The 21,717-nt window shown below is 43.5% G+C and overlaps 1 protein-coding gene and 2 pseudogenes across 1 annotated transcript; all 3 read left to right on the top strand.

Annotated features, from left to right (window-relative positions):
• Window positions 1-3,876: 3,876 nt before the first annotated feature.
• LOC125522333 (signal recognition particle receptor subunit beta-like) lies at window positions 3,877-7,148 on the top strand. Its single transcript, XM_048687394.1, has 6 exons — window positions 3,877-4,186; window positions 5,101-5,183; window positions 5,681-5,767; window positions 5,908-6,056; window positions 6,234-6,365; window positions 6,710-7,148. The coding sequence occupies exons 1-6, from the start codon at window positions 4,057-4,059 to the stop codon at window positions 6,897-6,899; spliced, it is 771 nt and encodes a 256-aa protein (XP_048543351.1). The 5' UTR covers window positions 3,877-4,056; the 3' UTR covers window positions 6,900-7,148.
• Window positions 7,149-13,714: 6,566 nt separating this feature from the next.
• On the top strand, window positions 13,715-18,021 carry LOC125521086 (annotated as a pseudogene).
• Window positions 18,022-20,381: 2,360 nt separating this feature from the next.
• Window positions 20,382-21,446, top strand: LOC125518727 (annotated as a pseudogene).
• Window positions 21,447-21,717: the final 271 nt, after the last annotated feature.

The raw sequence follows: 21,717 nt of genomic DNA, 5'->3' as shown, positions 1-21,717 counted from the left end.
TTGAGAGCAAAGAGACATCCACCTCCGGAGGAGAAGGTAGATCCGATGAAAGTGAAGCGCACTCTGGCTGCCCTGGCAAAACCACCCAAGTCTTCGCCGAAAGGCAACTATGAGCGCATTATTGCAAAGACATGGCCGAAGCGGAGCGGTCGGGAAGTACAGTCAGTGATCAAAGGCTGAAAGAACGACGAGCAGCTGGGAAACAAATTGCCCAGCTCGGCGAACAAGCGAAGCAATCGTGCCCCCCCTCAAGGTGCCTAGCGACATCGTCGATCCGAGGATGGTGCCCGGTTATGGCAATGTTGACGATTACCTGCCCGACGATGTACATTATGATACCATGGAGGTGCAGATACACAGATACGAGTACGGGAAGCCTCTCGTCAAAGATGAAAAATCTTTAACAACGATGATGCGAAGATTATATGATTGGTACTTGAAATCTGCAGAGAGTCTGGGGGGAGGAGTACTTTGTATGCAAGAGTTAAACCGGAGCATGACCTCGTTGGAATTGAACTGTTGCCTATTCCATTTGAGGAGTTCTATCAGTTTTTCAATCAATTGGCCCTCGATAAAACAACGATCACCTGCTACTGTCTGTAAGTACTACTACTTCTGTCATTAAGTCTCTCTATATAGCTCATCTCTTTCATTGCATGTATTTATAATTACCCTTACTATATTATGCAGAATGAAGATCACCGAATTGAAGAAAAGATAAATCGGTGATATTGGGTTCATTAACACATATCTCATAGATGCAACTGAGGTTCAACATCGTCCCGGAGATACCGAGGCCAACTTGCTACGATCATTAAAAAAATGAAAACAAAGATATAATACTCTTTCCTTACAACTTCAAGTGAGTGTTACTGTCTTGTGCATATTCGGTTTCCCTTATATATTAGTCCAGGTTATAGTAATGTAATTGATGAGTTATGCATGCGTGTGCAGTTTCCACTATATTCTCCTAGAGATTAGGCTTGAGCAGGGAGTAGTAACCGTCTTGGACTCTAAACGAAAAGATCCCCAGGAGTATGCGGACATGACTGAAATCCTCAAGAAGTAAGTTAAATCGATCATTATCCACCATATCAGCAACTTTGTTCATTTCCTCATATCAAGTTATTGTTTTCTTTGTCCGGCAGGGTTTGGAGAAAATTCACCAAAACAGTTCCAGGACTGCCGAAGGAGCTGGAATTTAGACACCCGAAAGTAAGTACTGTACTAGCATGTTCCGCGCATCTCCTAGTGATTCAAGCGCTAGTTTCATCAATACCATTTAGCATTCTTGCTTATCAGTTTGATTGACCTCTATTTCTTGTAAAGTGGTTGTGGCAGGAAAAAGGGAATGATTTCTGTGGATACTACGTCTGCGAGTCCATCCGCCACACAACCTGTGAGCGGGGCGGGTACTCTGACGAACAATATGAAGTACGTAAATAACAACATTCACAATTTTATTTTATTACCATCATTTGTATTGAGTTTCATTCGTTCATATATATATATGTATTGACCCCCTTCTTTAAATTAGATGTTTCGGAAGCGGGATGAACTCCTAGCACCAGCTCGTATGCGAGCAATTCAAGAGGAATTGGCGGCATTCTTTCTTGACCAAGTGATCGCTGAAGACGGAGAATACTATGTGGACCATGAGTCCGTATGATTATATTTGTAAGAGATAATTATTGTATATATGTAGCCGGTAGTGTCGGATAGATATACGAGAACTTGTTGTTCGACCAATCTCTTGGAGAAGGAGAGGTGGTAGATATCACTTCTCTCTGTATGCATATATGTTCATGGCGATCTTCTATTTCCTTCGTTTGCTTACTAGCTAACTAGCGTGTCTAGTCCTCTCTATACGTATGTATAGTACGTAGCGTCGACCAAGCACGACGTAAGAGAGGACACTTCTCTCTATTAATTATAGCTAGCTAACACAATATATGAAACACCTAAATTAACCCCCCAAAACCCCCAACCCCCCCCCCTTTCAAAAAAAACAAAAACCCCAGCCACAGAAATGCTGACGCGTGGATGCCTATTGGTCCCGGTTGGTGCCACCAACCGGGACCAAAGGGTCTCTTGCCTGGGCTCTGCGCACTGCCCACGTGGAGGCCCATCAGTCCCGGTTCTGGATTGAACTGGGACTAAAGGTACAGGGCATTAGTACCGACACTTTAGTCCCGGTTCAGGAACCGGGACTAAAGGCCCTTACGAACCGGGACTATAGGCCCTTTTTCTACCAGTGATGGTCTCCAGCTTCCTGAGCAGGATTTGGTTGGCACGCAGGCATGGAGCTTCGGCGTCCATGACAGTGGTTGCTGGTTGGAATTACTCTTGTGATATTCTATGCGATCCATTGTCCATGTTGTCATTCTTCTAGAGCAGTATCCTTCCACTGCGACTCGGTGTCATGAGTTTTCTTCTTCATGAATGATAGTAGTATAAGCAACTGGAGACTATGTATGTTCACTGCTCTCGAGAATTCCGTTTCAAAAAAGAAAAGAAAAACTGCTCTCGAGAATGACTGGACCAAGACAGCAGACGAGCTTCCTGCCATCCAAACGACCATGGTGTGCAACTTTTTTTTTGAAATAAGTCGTTTGCCCGGCTTTATCAAACTGAAGCGCTTAAAGTGTTACAACAAGGTTTGATAACACAACTAGGGGTGTACCCAAGTTGAGCTACCAGGACACACAGGACACCGGGTGCAAGATGTTTTCTTTGTATGTTTCATGCAAAATATAGTATGTGACATCCCATCTTTTAGATGAAAAATAGGAGTGATCATATGCTAGGACACCTGGTCATTTTCTCTCTATGTCCGCCCTTGAACACAACAAACGAAAGGTTTGATACAGACCCAAAGCGCCATGGCGCACAGGCCAACGAAAGACGATACAATACTAGACTGAAGATACACGACGGTCATCTAAGCTTGATCACCCTCCATGATGGTTGCTTTCCTCCTGAGAGCCTTTGCATGCTCCCACATAGCGTCTCAATAGCAAATGCTTCCGCGATTTTGCTTAGTGGTTTTCACAGTTGTAAGAATATAGTCATTTCGTACAATGCATCAGCTAGGTGTTTAATGAAGATGCCTTCAATAAGAGCTTTATTTTTAATATGCCATAGAGCCTATGATAAAGCCGCGAAAATCGACCAGGGCACTTTGCGTGAGAGTCTCATTAGCCTCACACTTAGGATGTGGAATGATGTGAAAGAAACAGGTGCCCGCTGCACCAAGTAACGTCACGAACATATCCCCAAAGGAATTGTGTCAGAATGCATTTTGAAGAAAAAAATGATTTGCGTTTTCGTCAGTCCACAAACGGAAACAAGACATCTCCTCATATGTGTCTCTTCTGAACTTTCACACCCGAAGGCCTCCTGTCCCTCAGAAGCTGCCACAGCAAAATCTTGATGTGCCCAAGTGAAACTGCTTCAAGCATTTTGGCCCCAACGTCAATCCAAATTCCTTAGCAAGTTTTGCAATCAAAGTGAACCTGGAAGGCATTTTGGGGCCAGATTCCCTCTCATTGTTGATTTCTTTTTTCGCAGGGATCGTTGATTTTCTCAATCTTTTTTTGCCAATGCCTGGAGCAAAATTATTTGAAATGATGTCTGGGGGTCAAATTTTGGCATGATAAAATTGTGGCAGATACGGTGAGGACAAATTTGGCATCAAATCGATCATGCATGTAAAAAAACCAGGTTTTTTTAGGAAAAAAAATCAGGTGATCGGATCCTGGGTTTACCAAAAACCAGGCCTATCAATTATGGGCCGGGCGACTTCTCCCATTGGGCCTGCTTTTTCCGAGCCGTCCTCCACGTGACGACCCAACAAGAATCCCGTGCGTCGTCCTTCGTGACCACGCATCGCATCGTGATCTGCTTCCAGACGAGTCCCCCCCTCTTCGCCTCCTCCATCTCCTCCGCTGTCCCACTGTCCTCCCGGGATTCTCCGCGTCCCGCCGCTCCGAGAGGCTAGAGCCCCCGGCGCCACCGCCGCTCGCTCCCCTGGCCCACCGCGCGGCGCTCACGGCGATGGATGAGTGGGTTCGCCAGGCCGAGGCGTGGGCGGGCCAGGCCGAGCGCTGGATCCGCCAGCAGCCCCCGGAGCAGATTTACGTCGCCGTCGCCGTGATTGCCGTCACAATTCTGGTGCTCCTCGCAGGTGATTTCGCGAGCCTAAGCTTCCTCTCGAAGTGTGTCCTCGCTACCGACTGTTCGCGCAGTAGTCAAATAGCATGTGCAGAATGCGGTCCCTGAAAAACTAGGCAGATAGATGTGGTAATTTGGCAACTTAAGAGCTGTCCTGGGAGCAGGTCCGCTTTGCGCGCTTGTTTGAATTTGCGCGCTTCATGTGTAGCTCTTGTTTTTGACTGATGCAAACTAGCTGTGGATGAGCAGCTGTGTCGTTAGCTGTAGTGTAATCTCACTGCGTTCAAATATGATTAAGTCGTAATTGAATCCATGCCTTGGATCAAACTGAGAGCTGGTGTATAGTTTGTGTAATTTAGCTCGAATGGGGCAGCAGTTTGCAGTTTCCTGTTTAATTACTGGATAAAAACATAATCTACAGTATGGATGTAGTATCCTGTCTGTACATGCTGTGATGCTGGATCTGTACACAACCTTGCTTCTTTTTTGTACTGTTAACTGAGAACGGAAGAAGAGACATTGAAATGGTCAGCTGATTTACACTTTATACTTTGCAGTGGGCTATAAGGTATAGCAAGTTAGTGGTGAAGTTCAGTTGATTTTATCTGTATTTAATATTTGCACAAGTGCATGCTGTAAAATCTTAATACTGCAAGATGTTGGAAATTATGAGTTCTTAAACATCCATGCTTCTGGCAGAGTGATAATAACATGATAATATGTGGTGTTAATCTAAGAGATAATATATTATCAGAGTGCAACATTTGAACTTATTACCTTAGTTTATATCATGGTGCATCTCAAGATTTGAAATACATTGTTGTATTGTGGAGGTACTTAGTAATATTTCTGCTTTTGTGATTATAATTTCACTGTTGTTACATGTGCAGCAATTGATGACCAGTGTATATCTGATTTTCTTAACAGCTTCTTGTCTGAAATCATCGAAATCAAACACCATTGTGCTATCTGGGCTAAGTGGAAGTGGTAAAACTATTCTTTTCTACCAGGTAATTATCTACTATGGCAAGCCCCTCTCCCCCTTGGGTATTTCAGTTACTCACATTCTAGTGGATTGACTCAAAACCATAGAATGTGGCCAGAGTAACGACCTTGCATATCTAGGTTTGCAAATTTGATTGCCAGTTTTCTGTCTCCCTTCATTGCCAAGTTTTAGTTAGGGGTTAGGCTATGATATTTGTTTGCAATCTGCCCTCGTTTATGCTTCATTTCATGCAGACTAGAAAATGACTATCTTAGCTTAACGTCTACTCTGATTGCCATTGTCTTATGACTTGCCTGTTGTTTCTCTTGCTTAGTTGCCTTGATTTTTACTGTCTGAAATCTTTTTTTATTGTATGCCTGCATGGAAATATTTTGATTAACCGAGACATTTTATTTTATTTACTTTTCTCAATTTGTTTTTTACTTATCCCTTGAAGCAATTTAACGGTGTTCTATACCATCTTTTTTTTGGGTGCTAATTTGGCCTTTTTCTTCCTGTTAGCTTCGCGATGGATCATCTCATCAAGGAACTGTGACATCGATGGATCCTAACAATGATACGTTTGTGCTACATTCAGAGCTTGAAAGGGTTAGGCTGTTTTCTTGGAGATGAATCTTTTGATACATCTTGATATAAATATAAATCAAAGGCTACCATTCTTTATACAGAAATATTCATTTTCTGACTGCAATATTAGTTACTTGACTTTGCTTTTGTTCACTCTGCAGAAAGGCAAAGTAAAACCTGTCCATGTTGTTGATGTTCCTGGTCATGCAAGGCTGAAACCCAAGCTGGATGAATTCCTGCCTCGGGCAGCTGGAGTTGTTTTTGTTGTTGATGCTCAGGATTTCTTGTCTAGCATGCAAGCTGCTGCAGAGTAATTTTGCTGACTTTATATCCGTTCTCAGGAAAATTTATGGTTTCTACTCCTGTTGACCCCATCACATGATGGATCAAAATTTATGAGCTTAGTTCATGTTCAAACATGTAAAAATAGTATGATCTGGTGCAGTTAGTAACTTGATAATATTCTTACGGTTATCTCATATAACAGGTACTTATATGACATTTTGACGAAGGCTACTGTGGTGAAGAAAAGGGTTCCTGTTCTTATATTCTGTAATAAAACAGACAAAGTTACCGCTCACTCGAAGGAGTTCATCAAGAAGCAGCTGGAAAAAGAAGTGTATGTTCCATTTTTCACATAACATATTTGCATAGTTAGAAACTTAGAATAATAATGCATTAACTTGGGCTGGAATCTACAGTAAATTATGTGAGCTCGTGATTTTGCCTTTATTTACTGCATCTTGATGTATCCTATTTTTTTTTCCAATTATGCTAGAAAGAAACGCTTACATATGTACGTTCTGTTCTTAACGAACTGATCTTGAAATAACTGAGGCGATTCCATAAACTCATAAACTTAAATCATCTAATAAGGGAGGATGCCCCAACCACTTGGACAGGCTTGGTTAAAGCGATTCTAAAATTCTACAAGCCCCAACGATGATTATTTTCGTTTTGCAGGAACAAGCTTCGGGAATCGAGGAATGCCATATCGTCTGCTGACATCACTGATGAAGTCGAGCTTGGTGTCCCTGGAGAGGCATTCAACTTCAGTCAATGCCAGAACAAGGTGACAGTTGCTGAAGGCGCTGGTCTCACCGGCAATGTTTCAGCAGTCGAGCAATTCATCCGAGAGCACGTCAGGGCTTAGATTTGCCTCCTCCTTCAGAGTAGTGTTTATCTCTGCAGAATTGCTGTCTGAATTCGCGACTACCTGATGAAAGAAGGGCTACCATGGGTGTGCTGACTATGTAGATGTGTAACGATTTGCACTGCTAGCTCTTGACTGACGTTGACTCACATGATTGGTGGTTTCACATGAACATTTCACAAGTTTCAGAGGAAACTGCCATGTTCCGAATGGGGCATCGATGATTTCAAAACAGTTGGTTATTCTGTCTGTTCGTTGTTGCTGCTTTGCCGTTAACCATTCTATCTACTCCGTCCGACCGAAAATACTTGTCGAAGGAATGGATGTATCTAGATGTATTTTAGTTCTAAATACATCCATTTTTATCTATTTATCCGACAAGTATTTCCGGACGGAGGGAGTAGATTTCAAAATGGAAGTTTGTTTAGCCTGAGGGCTCTCAATTTTCTTTACACGATGTTAAGACAACTCGGAGCATCGCATCACATCAAAAGTATAATCAGGTAATCTCATTACATTGACCAAAAGTATAATCAAGTATAATTTTAGTTGATAGTTTTTTCAATAAATTTGGTCAAACTTTGCATTGTTTATAGGGAAAATTCATATGCCACATATAACAATGAATAAAATTCTTTCTAATGTTTTACATATAAAAGAAACAATTTTTCTGTAGAAATATCACAAGTACCACCGCGCCCTGGGCTGCCACAAGAAAAACTATACCCAAAATCCTTCATAACCACGTGAATTACAAACCATCAATTTAAAGTGCTCTTAAAGTTCCAAGTCTGGTTGTTCAAACGAATGCCTTTACCTACTTACAAAATTGAATAATTGTTCAAACGAATGCCTTTACCCACTTATAAAATTGAATAATTAACGGAAATGATGAATCCTGAATGTTCAGATTTTACCCATGAAAAATCGAACATTTTTTATGGCAAGTTTAATTGGCAAGCATGACAATTTTCTGGTGAAAACCAAACTGAGGACAAAATTATCATGTTCACCAACTAAATTTGTCATCCTCACTCAACTAAAGTTGCCATAAAAAGTGTTTGATTTGTCATGGACCAAATCCGAACATTCAGGACTTGTCGGGGTCCATAATTAAGGGCTTCTTTGACTCTAGAGGATTGAAATTCTTATGATTTTTTCCCCTATGTTGGTCCTTTGATTTATAGGATTGTATTTCATAAGAATTTTTTGTATGGAATCTTTTGTACTACATTTTATAGGAAATCTAACATCCACTCTAACTTCTTTTTACAATTTCTTTGTTTTTTCTATGGTATCAAACGCTCATTGCTAATCCTATAGGATTCAAGTGGGCATGCCACTTCAACCCTACACTTTTTCTATTCCTATATTTTCAAAATCCTACGAATCAAAGTGGCCCTAAAAGGTTCACCCATCTGGGCTAACTGCTTATGATAGCGTGTATAAAGATGTTTAGGAGTGTCATATGGGATAAAATACCGAGGTGAAGGAAAGAAGAACTAGAAAAAAAAGTTTGCCTGTTATTAATTAAGAGATAACCTATTAGTAACAATATTTCTCACCATATATTTAGGCATCTTATTATTAAGGCTAAGAGATAACCCAGTTAAAAAAAGGACTAAGAGATAACTATTGTACGTCATATTTGAATTGCCTCTCTAAGTTAGGCCTCATTCGGTTTGGAGGATTTTCGTAGGAGAACATAGGAATAAGGATTCCGGAGAAAAATTTTCTATATATGCATTCGGTTTGTAGGAAATGTATACAGGAATTTCGTAGGAATACTACTCATTTCCTGTGTTTTTGGAGAACGTACACTCAAAGCTCATTTTACGCGTAGGAACGAGGCAAGTCAATTTCTTAGGATGGCAAGTGTCATCCTATCAAATTTCTATACTACTCATAATTCCTATGTTTTGATTTTCTCCAAACCGAATGAGCCCTTAGGTGGCAGACTTAAGATAAGGTTGTCCTACCAACTATTGTACAATATTTAAAAAAAATGAGGAAATACTCTCAGTCTCTACTTTGAGTGATGCACCCAACCATATATTATTCATTATTAGTAGAGCGAACAAGTCATCTTAGAAAGGAAAAAAGTGAAAAACATGACGACATCTACATAGGACAAGCCTCGCAACAACATACCTAAATCTTACCACCAATCCTACGACGATATATTAGCAGACAAATGGTGCAACACTCCAGATAACACCTTCAAGAAGGAACCGCCACTCGCGTGCTAATGTTGGCTGGTCAAACCAAAAGTCAAACCAAGGGTTACTGAACCAAGACAGATGTTAGAACCAATACCTTCAACAAGGTAACGCCGCATGGACGTCAACGCTACCTAATCAAGCCAGAAGGTCGGAGAGAATACAACGGCAATGATTACCGCCAGTCACTATCCACCACTCTATAATCCTGCTCACACAGAACTAGTCAGCCAAAGGAGAAGTCGTCGAAAGGGATGCCATCGTGTTGCTTTCGACCACTGCCGCACCACTATCTTGCAGATGGTTGTCATGCACACCAACATTGCCTAGCAGCCGACACCACCGGATGCGTCGCCTCGCACAACCAACGTGACCAAGCCAACGCCCGATGCGTGTAATTAGATCCTTCTGTTTGAGTAAACCACACTGACGTCAAATTGTGCGAGAACGTGCCTCCGTCACATCTTCGCGCATATCACCAGACCGACGAGACACGAACCACATGTGCTAGGGTTCTACTCGGGGACACGCCATCCCCGAGTGTCCTCCACGCCACACGTAGCTGATCACGTTGTTCGCCGAATTGCGCCTTCGCACGCATGAAGAGAAGTGGGACCCCCTCGGGCATGAACATCCAGGCAACTCAAATTGTCAGATCATCATCTCATAGACCCTTTTGCCTTGCCACTTCCTAGTTGCCGAATACGCGCCTCCGTGTGGGCAGCCACCACCGCAGTAGTGGTCGGCAACGACATGAGCGAAGAGCAACAAGTACTTTGGTGTCCAAGAGAATGGTGTCTACAAGCAACTATTGTACATGCCCTTCGAGTCGCATGGGTAGACTCCGAGTGTGAACATTCTGGATAAAACTAGATGACAGGGCGCCGAAAAACAACTAAGGTAATACTATAATAAGAAAAAACGAAGGGTTTATATATCACATAACATGAAATCCTACAGAATTACAAACACATGATTTCTGCAATTGGTGTCTTTGGATGGTAAACCTGAAGCATATACATGAAGTTTAGAGCAATGAAGAGAGATGGTTGAGAGAGATAGAGTAAAAGTGCATTGGACTTCTTAGAGAAAATAAAATAAAATGAGGTTTAACTTCATGTTTAGATTTCTGTGAAATAAGGAGCACATGAATGGATTCCACGAAAGTTTTTCTTTGGCCGCAATCTCAAGGAGTGTGCTGGCATGTGTACCTTGGACGATAATAACCCTCCAATTAGTCAGTCCATGCCATGTGCTCCGCGATGCACACTTGCCAACCACACACTTCCAGCCAAGCGATGGTTCGTTTCGTCTAGAATTGCGTCGCGCTCCACCTGCGCACTACATTATAGAATATTCCCCAAATAATAATACACACTAGATAGGGGAACAAAGAGAGTATGATCCAAAGGGTGTCCACATAAAAAATTCCCATGGATTGAAATCATTTAGTGCTTCTTTGGATTACATGAAATTTAAACGTAGGAATATGAAAACATGAGGCCTCCTTTGATTTAGAGGAATCTTGTAGGAATTTCATAGGATAGGATTTCTATAGGATTTTTTTCTTTAGATCCCTTTGGTTTGTAGGAATATAATCCTATTTCTATGGAGGAATTCTTCCTATCCTCCACATTTCATAGGAAAATAGACATTAGCCTAGACTCAATGAAAAAAAAATCCTATGATGTGAATCAAAGGACATCTCCCTATTCCTACTCATAGAATTGAGATACATGTCATCTTATTTCCTATGACTTTACTATTCCTATGATTTTCCTACCCTATGAACCAAAGGAGGCCTGAGATTGAGATGCCACGTACGCGACTTCCTATTGGATTTTGAAACACAAAATTTTTATAAGATACGACTTTGGATAGTGTAGATATAGAGCGCAAATGCATCGGACTTCGCAAAGAAAAAAGAAAATGAGGTTCGAACTCATGTTGAGATTCCTATGGAATAGAGTGGATAGAAATATGTTGAAGTCAACACTACAATCCAAAGGGCTTCTTAAAATTCACGTATGTACCCTAATCCGACGCCAGGATGTAGACGCAGATGTCCTCCAATAAATGGGGAGGCGTGCTAGGGGCTACCCTTCTCTGAGAGGGCATAGAGCTTGGCGTAAGCCACTAGGTAAAGGCCAAGTAAGAAGGAAGGAGATGTGCCCCCTTACCTCAAGAAGGTATCACAAACCGCCCTGGAGACAAGTCAAGTTCACTATTGCCAAGGTGCTTTCTAGCATGGCCACTCATAGGAATACTCAGAACTTCACAGTGGTAAATCTGGAGAAAATCAACACAAAATGATGGAAGAACCCCTAAGGACAGGGCCAAGCGAGTCGAAACTTATAGAGCCAGACCTAGACACGACCACCTAGTGTTGTTTGCTACACGTAGGCACCACCATCACAATTGCATCCCTTAATCCTGTGAAACCGGTTCTACAAACCAAGGTGGGGACACGATCTCGTCAAGAACATAGAGGGAGTGGTGCAAAGCGGAAAGTGGTCTCCAAGACTTAGTTTCTTGGCTTGAGCTTGGTGCTTGTTGGAAAATCAACTTATGTGAGGCAAACTCTTCTTCACTTGTGTGCTGAATTTTGTGCTCAGAGAAAAATAGATAATGCAAAAAAATAAAACATGAAAATACTTGTTTTTCTCTAGTTGTTTTCAAGTGGGTAATTTAGAAGACCATTATCAGACCACAATAGGAGGTAACTAACATTGATGCAAAGACCATCACCTTTTCGGAAAGAGGTTATTCGAGCTAAAACGGCAAAAAGTGGTCTTCACCCATGCTAAAATCTTTAAAATTTGGGATGTTCTTACCACCCACACTCTCTTTCAACAACTAATTTTTTTACCTTTTTCATGATTTTCCCAAGTTTAGGCCATGTAAAACTCCTAGGATTGGAAGATTATCTTTCATAGTATTAGCGAGGCTTGTGTAGCACTTAATGGTGATCATACTCAGACAACCAAAGTATCAACCCTACGAGGAGGGAGCGTGAAAAGTACACTTATTACAAGGTAAAATCGGTGACCGTTTGAGTTTTTTGTCACTACAATTAGTATATGCTTAAAGTTTTAGGAAGTACAAACACAAAGAAAAAAATGATGGCTGATGACTTTTGTAGCACATACGTTATTCCAAAAAGATATAAACATGCAAGTTTCTATAAGAATATGACATGAGCATTATAGAAGTTGTAGATATGTTTAGGAAAAATCTATCTACATCACCAACTCCAGTCGGTATCATGCCTCCAGATAGGCGTGGGAACTCACCGCCATGGGTAACCATACAATGGAGCTCAAAACGGGAGTTCTCTATGGCGTCGGTGCGTGCGTCATGCTTTTAAGTGGGATCGGACGGTCAGGGAGAGGGGAGTTTTCTTTCCATGGGTCGCGTGAGAGATGTCTAACACTGCTCAAAGTTAAAAAGCAATTGTAGAATTTGGATCGATCTTTTCAATTGCACCTACTACCCCCGTCCCGGTGTATAAGTCATTTGCGTAGTTCTAGGTCGACAATTTAACTATCTAAATATGCACTATATGCGATAAAAAATATATATTTAGAAACTACATCCGTATAGAAATCTAGTGATATACTTTTCATGACATATAACACATATTTAATTTCTCAAATCGATGACCTAGAACTACGCGAATGATACTAATTATGATGAAACCGAGAGGTCAGTGCCGCCTCTTTGTTTTGGTCTTAGGGCCTGTTTGGTTCCAACACTTGACTTATAAGTCAGTTGACTTAAAACCAGTGACTTATAAGTCACATCTGTTTGGTTATCATCTGACTTATAAGTCACCTGACCACACCTTCTCACCTTGTTTTTTTATGTAAAGGTGGTGGAACCCACACAAAAGCGATGACTTGTAAGTTTTAAATTGGGGTGGAACAACTTATGACTTATAAATTGGGGTGATTTATAAGTTAGATTTGTTTAGCAAAATAAGTCATTTTTTTACTTTTCGACTTATAAGTTGATGACTTATTTAAAACCAAACATGCCCTTAATTGGAGCAGAGGCTATCCGTTAGGTTACTCGTGTGGACGCGCACATGAAGCAATTGTAGTTACCAGGCAAAAAAAGAGAAGGAAGCAATTGCAGTCGTATAGAATCCAGAGCGAAGGGGCGCGGGTTCCAACGGGCCGGCACTGTTCCAACATCGAATCGAGAGGCCGGTCGCTTCCTCTCCTTTGGACAATTTTCAAGGCACAACGTTCAATCTTCACATTTCCGCCGGGAGCTCCAAGCGTTGCCATTTTCTCCCTGTTAGATGATGTATAACACGGTGCATGTATAAACCGTATAGGCGTATGTGTGCGTACGTGTATTTGATGTATATCGGTTCAGGTTGTTGTGATTCGGTCCTTACTTGGAGGCCAAGCCAAACCCTAACCAATTCTTGTATCTCGCATCTATATTAACATGCACCGCGCCCCTGCCAAGGCATGCGCTTCCAGCCTCGTTCACACTCCCTACATATATAGATTAGGATTGGGATCCTACTACTGAGACACTGGATCACTATTAGTAGTTGCCATCCAAGGAGTAGTACATGCCAACATGTTCGACTCGGGTGTTCTCGTGCCGTTCATACTTCACTATGAGGAGACGAAGGACCTTTCCCCCGGCGACATCATCCACTCCGTGGTCGCCTACGCCGGGGGACACCGCTGGAGGATTCGATGCTACCCGCACGGAAAGAAGAAGGCCAACAAGCAGGGCGAGTACATCTCGATCTTTCTCGAACTCATGAGCAAGTCCAAAGGCATCAAAGCCATCTTCGAGGCCATTGATTTTGGAACTGCTCTACCCACTGCCAAACTTTTTCGCTTTGAGAACCATTGGTTGCATATTCCTGAGCTTAACCGGCTTGTGTTGAACTCCTAGCAAGCCGGCCATAGTCAGTTTTCTTCTGCTGCTTCCAGACTGAGTTTCAAGCTTAGACGGCTACGGGCAGGCATCAGGCAGTGGGCTAAAAACAAAGAAAATCTACAGCTCCTTACTGATAACAATAAATTGCTGGTGGAGTTTCTGAATGCTATAGAGGAGAGGCGCAAGCTTACAGACTTGGAGTTCGTGCTCCGCTTGCATGCAACCATGAAGCTTGAGAAGTTATTAAGATGGCGAGCGGATTTTTGGCAGAGAAGGGCTAAGCTCAATTGGTGTAAGTTTGGGGACGAGAACTCGCGTTTCTTCCACCTTGCTGCTAACTGGCACGCCAGAAACAATTGTGTTAGGGTTCTGGTACACAATGGAGTTGAGCACTTTCGCAATTCTGATAAACTGAATATTGCCACGGAGTTTTTCCAGATTATGTTCAGCAATCGACAGAACAACCCCCTCGCGGTTGACCTGGCCGCTGTTTACACCCAGGTGGATATCGTTGACCTCTCTGCTCTCGACCAGCCGTTCAGTTGGGATGAGATAGCCCACGCCATCAAACTCTCCCTGAACAATAGAAGTCTCGGACCGGACGGTTTCACTAATGAGTTCTACAAGAAATTCGCCTCTGCTATAAAGGTCGACATTCTTATGTTCTTTGATGATTTCTTTCATGGGCAGGCTGATCTATCTGGCATCAGCTGGGCCTATATTGCGCTAATTCCCAAGAAGGAGTCTCCCCTAGAAATCACTGACTACAGACCCATTTCTTTTGTGCACAGTATCATCAAGCTGCTCACAAAAGTGCTCGTTTTGAGGTTGCAACATTTCATATCCTTGCTGATTCACTGCATGCAATCTGGGTTCATCAGAGGAAGAGCCATCGTTGAAAACTTCACGCTAGCTTCTGAGTTGGTACAATGTGCACAGAAAAGGAAGATACCTATGATAGTGCTGAAATTGGACTTCAGAAAAGCTTTTGATAGCGTAAATTGGACCTGTCTCACGAATCTGCTGCAGCAGAGAGGTTTTGGCGCTCGTTGGATTTCCTGGGTCTCTTCCATTCTTCATTCCGGCAAAGCAAAGGTTATGATGAATGGCTGCCTCGAAGATGATATCATCTTCAACTGTGGTGTTCGACAGGGCGACCCACTATCTCCGTATCTCTTCATTTTGGTTGCTGACATACTACAACGTATGTGTGTTGCTGCCGCAGACGACGGGGTTCTGGAGTGTCCTATTAATGGGCTGAGCTTTTTTCCGGTGTTGCAATACACGGACGACACACTCATTCTGCTCAAGGGCACGGTTTCACAAGCTGCACATATTAAAGTCATCTTGCAGGCGTTCTCAAGGTTTTCTGGGTTGCAGATTAACTATCATAAGAGCACCTTCATGCCTATTCATATGAGTGCAGAGGATGCAATGGAAGCAGCTAGAATTTTGGGATGCCCGATCAGTTCGTTGCCATGCAATTACCTTGCCTACCTCTCTGAATGCAAAAATTCTCTAACTCAGTTCTGATGCCGGTGATCCAGAAGATTGACAGGCGATTGGTAGGCTGGCTGGCCACACATCTCTCCTCGGGTGTGCACCTCACTATGATTGATGCTGTCCTTTCTTCCATTCCAAATTACTACATGGCCTGTGTAAAGTGGAACAAGAGCAGCATAGCAAAGGTCGACAAACTACGAAGGAATTTTCTATGACAGAAGAAGGCGGACAGACAGCGAGCTGACTGCTTGGTTGCTTGGGATCAAGTTGTCTCGACCAAGCAAAGCGGTGGCCTAGGGATCAGGGATCTAGAGGCTCACAATGATGCGATGCTTTGCAAATTCACCAACCGGATCCTACAAGGTTCATCAGTCCCATGCTATCAATGGTTTCAACATAGATATTTGCGCAAGAGCTTGCCTGACAAACCTAAGGCCACTGACACACCCTTTTGGAGAGCTCTAGCAAAATATACCCCGATGGTGCAGCAAACTTCTTTTTGCCATGTCGGAGATGGGAAACTAATGGCTTTTTGGCAAGACAAGTGGTGTTGTGCTGGCCGCCTCAATCAACTCTTCCCCACACTATTCTCTTTTGCCAAGGATAAGCAATGCTCGGTGGCCTCGCAGTACCTTGATCGCTGGATGTTGCAACTTCATCCAAACCTCTCCCGGACTGCTGCTTCGGAGCTTCAAACTTTGCGAGAGCTGCTTGCATCCGTACACGCTCCTTCTGCAAGCTCCTCTGACTCCCGTGTCCACATCTACACTGGCAAACCTGCAATGGCTAGCAATTACTATGCTTTGCTTACCTTCAGAGGGGTCCATTGGGCGCCAGCGGACATAATCTGGAATAAAGTGATCCCCAATAGATGGAAGGTTTTTCTCTGGCTAACTCACAGAGGGCGTCTGAACGCCAGAACAACAATGCTGCGTAAGCAATGGAACAATATTCAACATCCCTTCTGTGACTTATGCCCGGCAGAAGAAACTATTGATCACATAGTACTGCGATGTGCACCAGCTCATTGCTTATGGCAGAAGCTTGGACTGCTCCACCAGACCAGTTCATCACCTTCCCTGAAGGATTTCGTGTTCACAACGAAGGAAGTTGCCAACCATTGGACAGTTTTGATTGCTGCATGTGCTGCTCAACTATGGACGGTGCACAACGCTCGGGTTTTTGACAACAAGACCATACTGTCTGAAATTCTTGGGGCAGCTATAGCTGAGATGTTACACCTTTGGTGCGCCCGATCGAATGATATTTCCTTGAGAGCTTTCCTCCAATGTAAAGCGGAGTTTCTTTCGACCGCTTCCTAAGTTAGCTACACCCCGATGTACCTCTTTCCTCCTCCTTTCCTGATGCAGCTAGCTAGCTTGCATTTCTTTGTAACCTGACAATTCTCAGACCTTGGTCTGGTTTTGAAATATATAAGGTAGACTGCGATCTGCCTTCTTATCAAAAAAAAAGGATGACGCGCCGTCTTCTTCCCAGGCATGACGGTGCGTGCAGGTTTATCCACCGGAGGGATTCAAGTCCTGGGGATGGCAGCGGTTTGCTAAGCAAAGCGATGTCGAGTATACCTGGCCATGGGAAGCCCGGCCCAACACTGCTCCCGGGCCGGGCTCGGGCCTAGATTTTGAGCCCGATGGCCGGGCCGGGCCAGGCCCGGGCCCATCGTTTTTGCACTTTCATAAAGGTCGGGCCGGGCCGGCCCGGAGCCCGACGGGCTTTTACGTGTTTGGGCCGGGCTCAGGCCTAGAAAACAGGCCCGATGGCCGGGCCGGGCCAGGCCCGGGCCTAGGTTTTTTGCATCGGGCTTGGCTAGGCCCGGCCCGAGGTATGGCCAGGTATAATGTCGAGTCTCAATCCGTGGTGAACGGGTGGGTGACGATTGTATACGGAGTTATAGTGGTGCAAGGCGATTCCATAGCTGTGCCTTCCACTGACGTGGGGGACCATCTTGGCCGACTCCTCGACTGCGGCGACGGTTGCGATGTCTCGTTCGTGGTCGACGGTGAGGACTTTCCCGCACACCGGGCCGTGCTCGCTGCCCGCTCGCCGGCTCTTCGGCTCCATGGCGGAGTCCACGATGTCGCGCGTCCCGTTGGAAGATATTGACCCCGCAACGTTTAAAGTTTTTCTTCGGTTCGTCTACACCGACGCCTTGCCCGGAGATGACGAGCTCGACGACTCGGCTACTGAGATGTACGAGCGTCTGCTTGCCGTGGCCGACAGGTACGCCATGGATAGGTTAAAGCTCATTTGCGCCAAAAATCTGTGGGACAAGTGTGACTGCGGACAACGTTGCTGCAACTTTATCTTGTGCTGAAACGTACAGCTGCTCGGAGCTGAAAAACAAGTGCATTGCTTTCTTCGCGGAGGAGAAGAACTTCAGGGAGGCCGTGCTAACAGATGGTTTCGTGGGGCTGGTTCAGAAGTTCCCATCTATTATTTCTGAGCTAAGGGAGAAGCAGGCTAAGAACTAGAAACATACTCCGTGTTCATCGAGTGGCGTGAAGGATCATGTCCATGTATTTCAAATTTTCGGTTCAGGTGTTCATGTCTGGTTTATAATTATGTGGTTGAAGAACCCTCATCGAGTGGCGTGAAGGATCGCGCTGAATCAGTATCCTAGTATCACTTTGATGTCAATTTATGCCCATGTATTTAATTTTTTTGATTCAGGTGTTCATGTCTATGTGGAATACTCCCTCCGTTTCTTTCTACGAGCACTGCTATACAGCCGATACTTTTGGATGACACACAGATGACGTGTCCCATCCAGCCATCTGTACTTTTGTTCTTAATGCATCTGACGATGCAGAGTATTTATCGGCTACACGTCGTGCACATAGCATCGTCTGCTCATCCATTCCGTCTTTCTACTTCGTGTATAAAATTTTGATGAAAGTCAAACTATACAAAGTACGACTAAATTTATATTAAAAAAATATGAATATCTACAATACTAAAATTATGAAAATACATTTCATGATGCATCTGATAATATTGATTTCATATTATGAATGTTGATATTTTTCAATATAAAGTTAGTCAAACTTTACAAAGTTTGACTTTGACCAAACTTTATTTGCAAATTAAAAAAAACGGTGAGAGTACTAAGTACACATGTTGCATTATTGCTGAAAAGGCCGGAATAACCAGTATTCCCCTTCTCCGGTCATCACTGCTCGGTATCCACACGTGATTGTTATGACAAAATGCGACACGCTCACGGTAGAATTGATAGTGCTGATTGTATTTGTATCCAAAGCTATAGCGTAGTAGATGACAATTTCATCTATGCGTAGATTCACTTGGGTTTAGTTAGGTGTGCGTGACTTTTTTTTCTTTCAAAAATGCTAAAAATCTGTCATCAAATTTTGAGCATGATAAATCAAGCATTTCTCGATGGCAAATTACGTGTTGCGAGCATGACATTTTTTTCCAGCAAGCATAGAAAATCCTGACAAAAAAAGACTGAACATGTGAGGATTTGCCATGCTTCGTCACACGTAGTTTGTCATAAGAAAGCTTGATTTACCATGTTAAAACATTGGACCCTCTTATCTGTCGCCCGTTCGCTGAGAGGGGGTGGCATTTGCGAATGTTTTAATGGAAATTTTAGTTGGTCACGGGGTGACAGTTTTTTTTTAGAACAACATGGCATTTGTTGGAGTGAAGGCTCAAAACTTTGGTCCTCCTAGAAAATGTCATGCTGTTATGAAGAAACTGCCACCCTGTTACAACTAAAAATGTCGCCAGGGTAAACATTTGAAATGCCATGCTCTCATAGTGAATGGTCGCCAGTTTGCTTTTCCGTCAAATCTGACAGCAGATTTATAGCGCGGTCCCTTTTCTATAGTTGGATGTACGTGGCTATATATAATTGAACTTCGATCCATGTTCTGTTTGCACCGTGTATCTATGCTGGCTGAGACAATTTAATAGAAATGCTAATTGGCAAACTTTCGCTAGGAGGGATGACAAATCAAATGTTTTGATGACAATTTTATTGTGATAAGGATGGCAACTTTAGTTTGCAAGCATGATAAATTATGAGCAAAAGATAAACTGAATTGTATTTGTCATGTTCGGTCATCCTCGACAAACATAAATTGTCATGCAGATCGTTTGTATTTGCCGTGCTTCTCACCTGATGTTCGTTGGATACAAAGGGTCCTAATTTAATACGTTTTCCCCGCAAAAAGATAAAGGCCAACACGTGTTTTTAGTGGGGACAACGCGTTTTTTTAGAGCCACACGTAAACACAGGAAAAGTGTTCGCCAGGAAGTTTACTGGTTTTCCCGTACGCGCATGCGTTTGGGCTGCAAAAACAAATACTACTAGCCCAGCCCATCAGGGTGCCCAGCTCGCTCCCGCGATGAACCAGGATTAGAAACCCCTAAAAAAAATCAGCATTAGAAAACCGTCAATATTTTGCAGCCAGATCATGTTCGACGACTCGGCGGCCTCCACAGCAGAGACAAAACCCTAGCGGGGAGAGAAGCGACTAGCGGCGGCGGCCACGAGAGAAGGCGTACACACGACAGAGGCTGGGACTCGCGGAGGATCGGGTTCTGGTACGTGGAGGTCGGTGAGCTGCCTGCGGCGCCTGGTCAGTGATCGCCACCATCAGCAGGACTGCCGCCGCCACCTCGGCGGTCAGCAAGCCATTGAGTGAGTGCTTGTCTTGCCCTCTTCTTAATCTCGATTGGCAAATTGTTTCTTAGTTTCAGAATTGGTGTACTACGTATTGGATTGTCAATTTGATGATAAAAATTCTTATTTAAATTACTTAACAATTATTCAGTGAGCAAGAGATCTAAGACATGGACTCCAACGCGGACCTCCATGGTGGGTTCTGCTGCTCTCTAGCTCAAAGTAGACTACGAGCAAGTCAAACAGCTTCCTACGGGCACGGCCGTCCACTCAGACGTCTTCTCCGCCGCGGGGCACAGTTGGAGGATTGACTGCTACCCGCATGGGTCCGATAAGGACGACACGGGCGAGTTTTTCTCTATCTTCGTCAGGCACATGAGCAAAACCACAAGAGTCAAAGCCATCGTGGAGGCCTTTCTGATGGACAGGAATGGCGAACCATGTAAAGCTTTCACAAGAAGGTCATGTGTTCATGACTTCTCAATCAACAACGACGGTGATGATAAAAATTGCAGTGGTGATGATGCTGACGATGACGGTGACAACTGGGGGTGGAGCAAGTTCGTCCAAGGAGCTACTTTGGAGAAATATTACGTCACAGAAGGACACGTCACATTTGGGTGCACCGTCATGGTCTTATTAGATGACGGCTCTATTCCCGTGCCACCTTCAGATATCGGGATCCATCTCGGCTCCGTGCTAGATCGCAACGACGGGACTGATGTATCATTCATCGTCGAAGGTGAGACATTCGGTGCGCACCGGGTGGTGCTTGCCGCCCGCTCACCGGTATTTAGAGCAGAGCTCTTCGGTTCCATGGCTGAGGCTACAAGGACATCCATCACACTACACGACATCACGCCTAAGACATTCAAAGTTATGATTCGATTTCTATACACTGATGAATTGCCTGCAGAAATTGAGCTTGGTGATTCTTCCAATGAGATGTTTCAGAATCTACTTATTGCAGCTGATCGCTATGCACTTGACCGCCTGAAGATTATTTGTGCTAAAAAATTATGGGACAATGTATCGATAGATACAGTTTCAACTACTTTAGCTTGCGCCGAAACATATAATTGTCCGCAATTGAAGAGCAATTGCATTGACTTCTTGTTATTGGAGGAAAATTTCAAGGAGGCAGCGCTCACTGAAGGTTTTGCATTGTTGGTTTTGAAATTCCCATTGATCATTGCTGAGCTCAAAAATAGGGTTAGGACATACCATAGTACTCCCTCTGTCCCATAATGTAAGACGTGTTTTGACACTAGTAAGATACATCAACATATATAGTTTTGGTATTTAAGAATATATGGCTTTAGTGTCGTGTTTTGGAATATTGATCCGTGGTATCTGATAAGCATTTTTGGGCATTTATTTACCTTTATTTCATGAGCTTGGAGCCTGATCCTTAAACTCATCTTATTGCATGATCATAATCTTCATCTTGCAGGGCGGAGCTTGGAAAAATATATCCAACATAGGTGTCACACTCTTTTATGTTGACTGGTGTAAGAGT

The sequence above is a fragment of the Triticum urartu genome, chromosome 7 (genome assembly GCF_003073215.2).
Source record: "Triticum urartu cultivar G1812 chromosome 7, Tu2.1, whole genome shotgun sequence".
NCBI lineage: Eukaryota > Viridiplantae > Streptophyta > Magnoliopsida > Poales > Poaceae > Triticum > Triticum urartu.
Note: the sequence above shows the minus strand (reverse complement) of the source record. Positions and strands in the feature narration are given on the sequence as shown.

Bases quoted from the DNA above. Each gene is read 5' to 3' on its own strand.
- LOC125522333 (XM_048687394.1), top strand. From the start codon at position 4,057: ATGGATGAGTGGGTTCGCCAGGCCGAGGCGTGGGCGGGCCAGGCCGAG. The intron at 5,768-5,907 runs GTTAGGCTGTTT...TTCACTCTGCAG, and splicing joins TACATTCAGAGCTTGAAAGG to AAAGGCAAAGTAAAACCTGT. The intron at 6,057-6,233 runs GTAATTTTGCTG...CTCATATAACAG, and splicing joins AGCATGCAAGCTGCTGCAGA to GTACTTATATGACATTTTGA.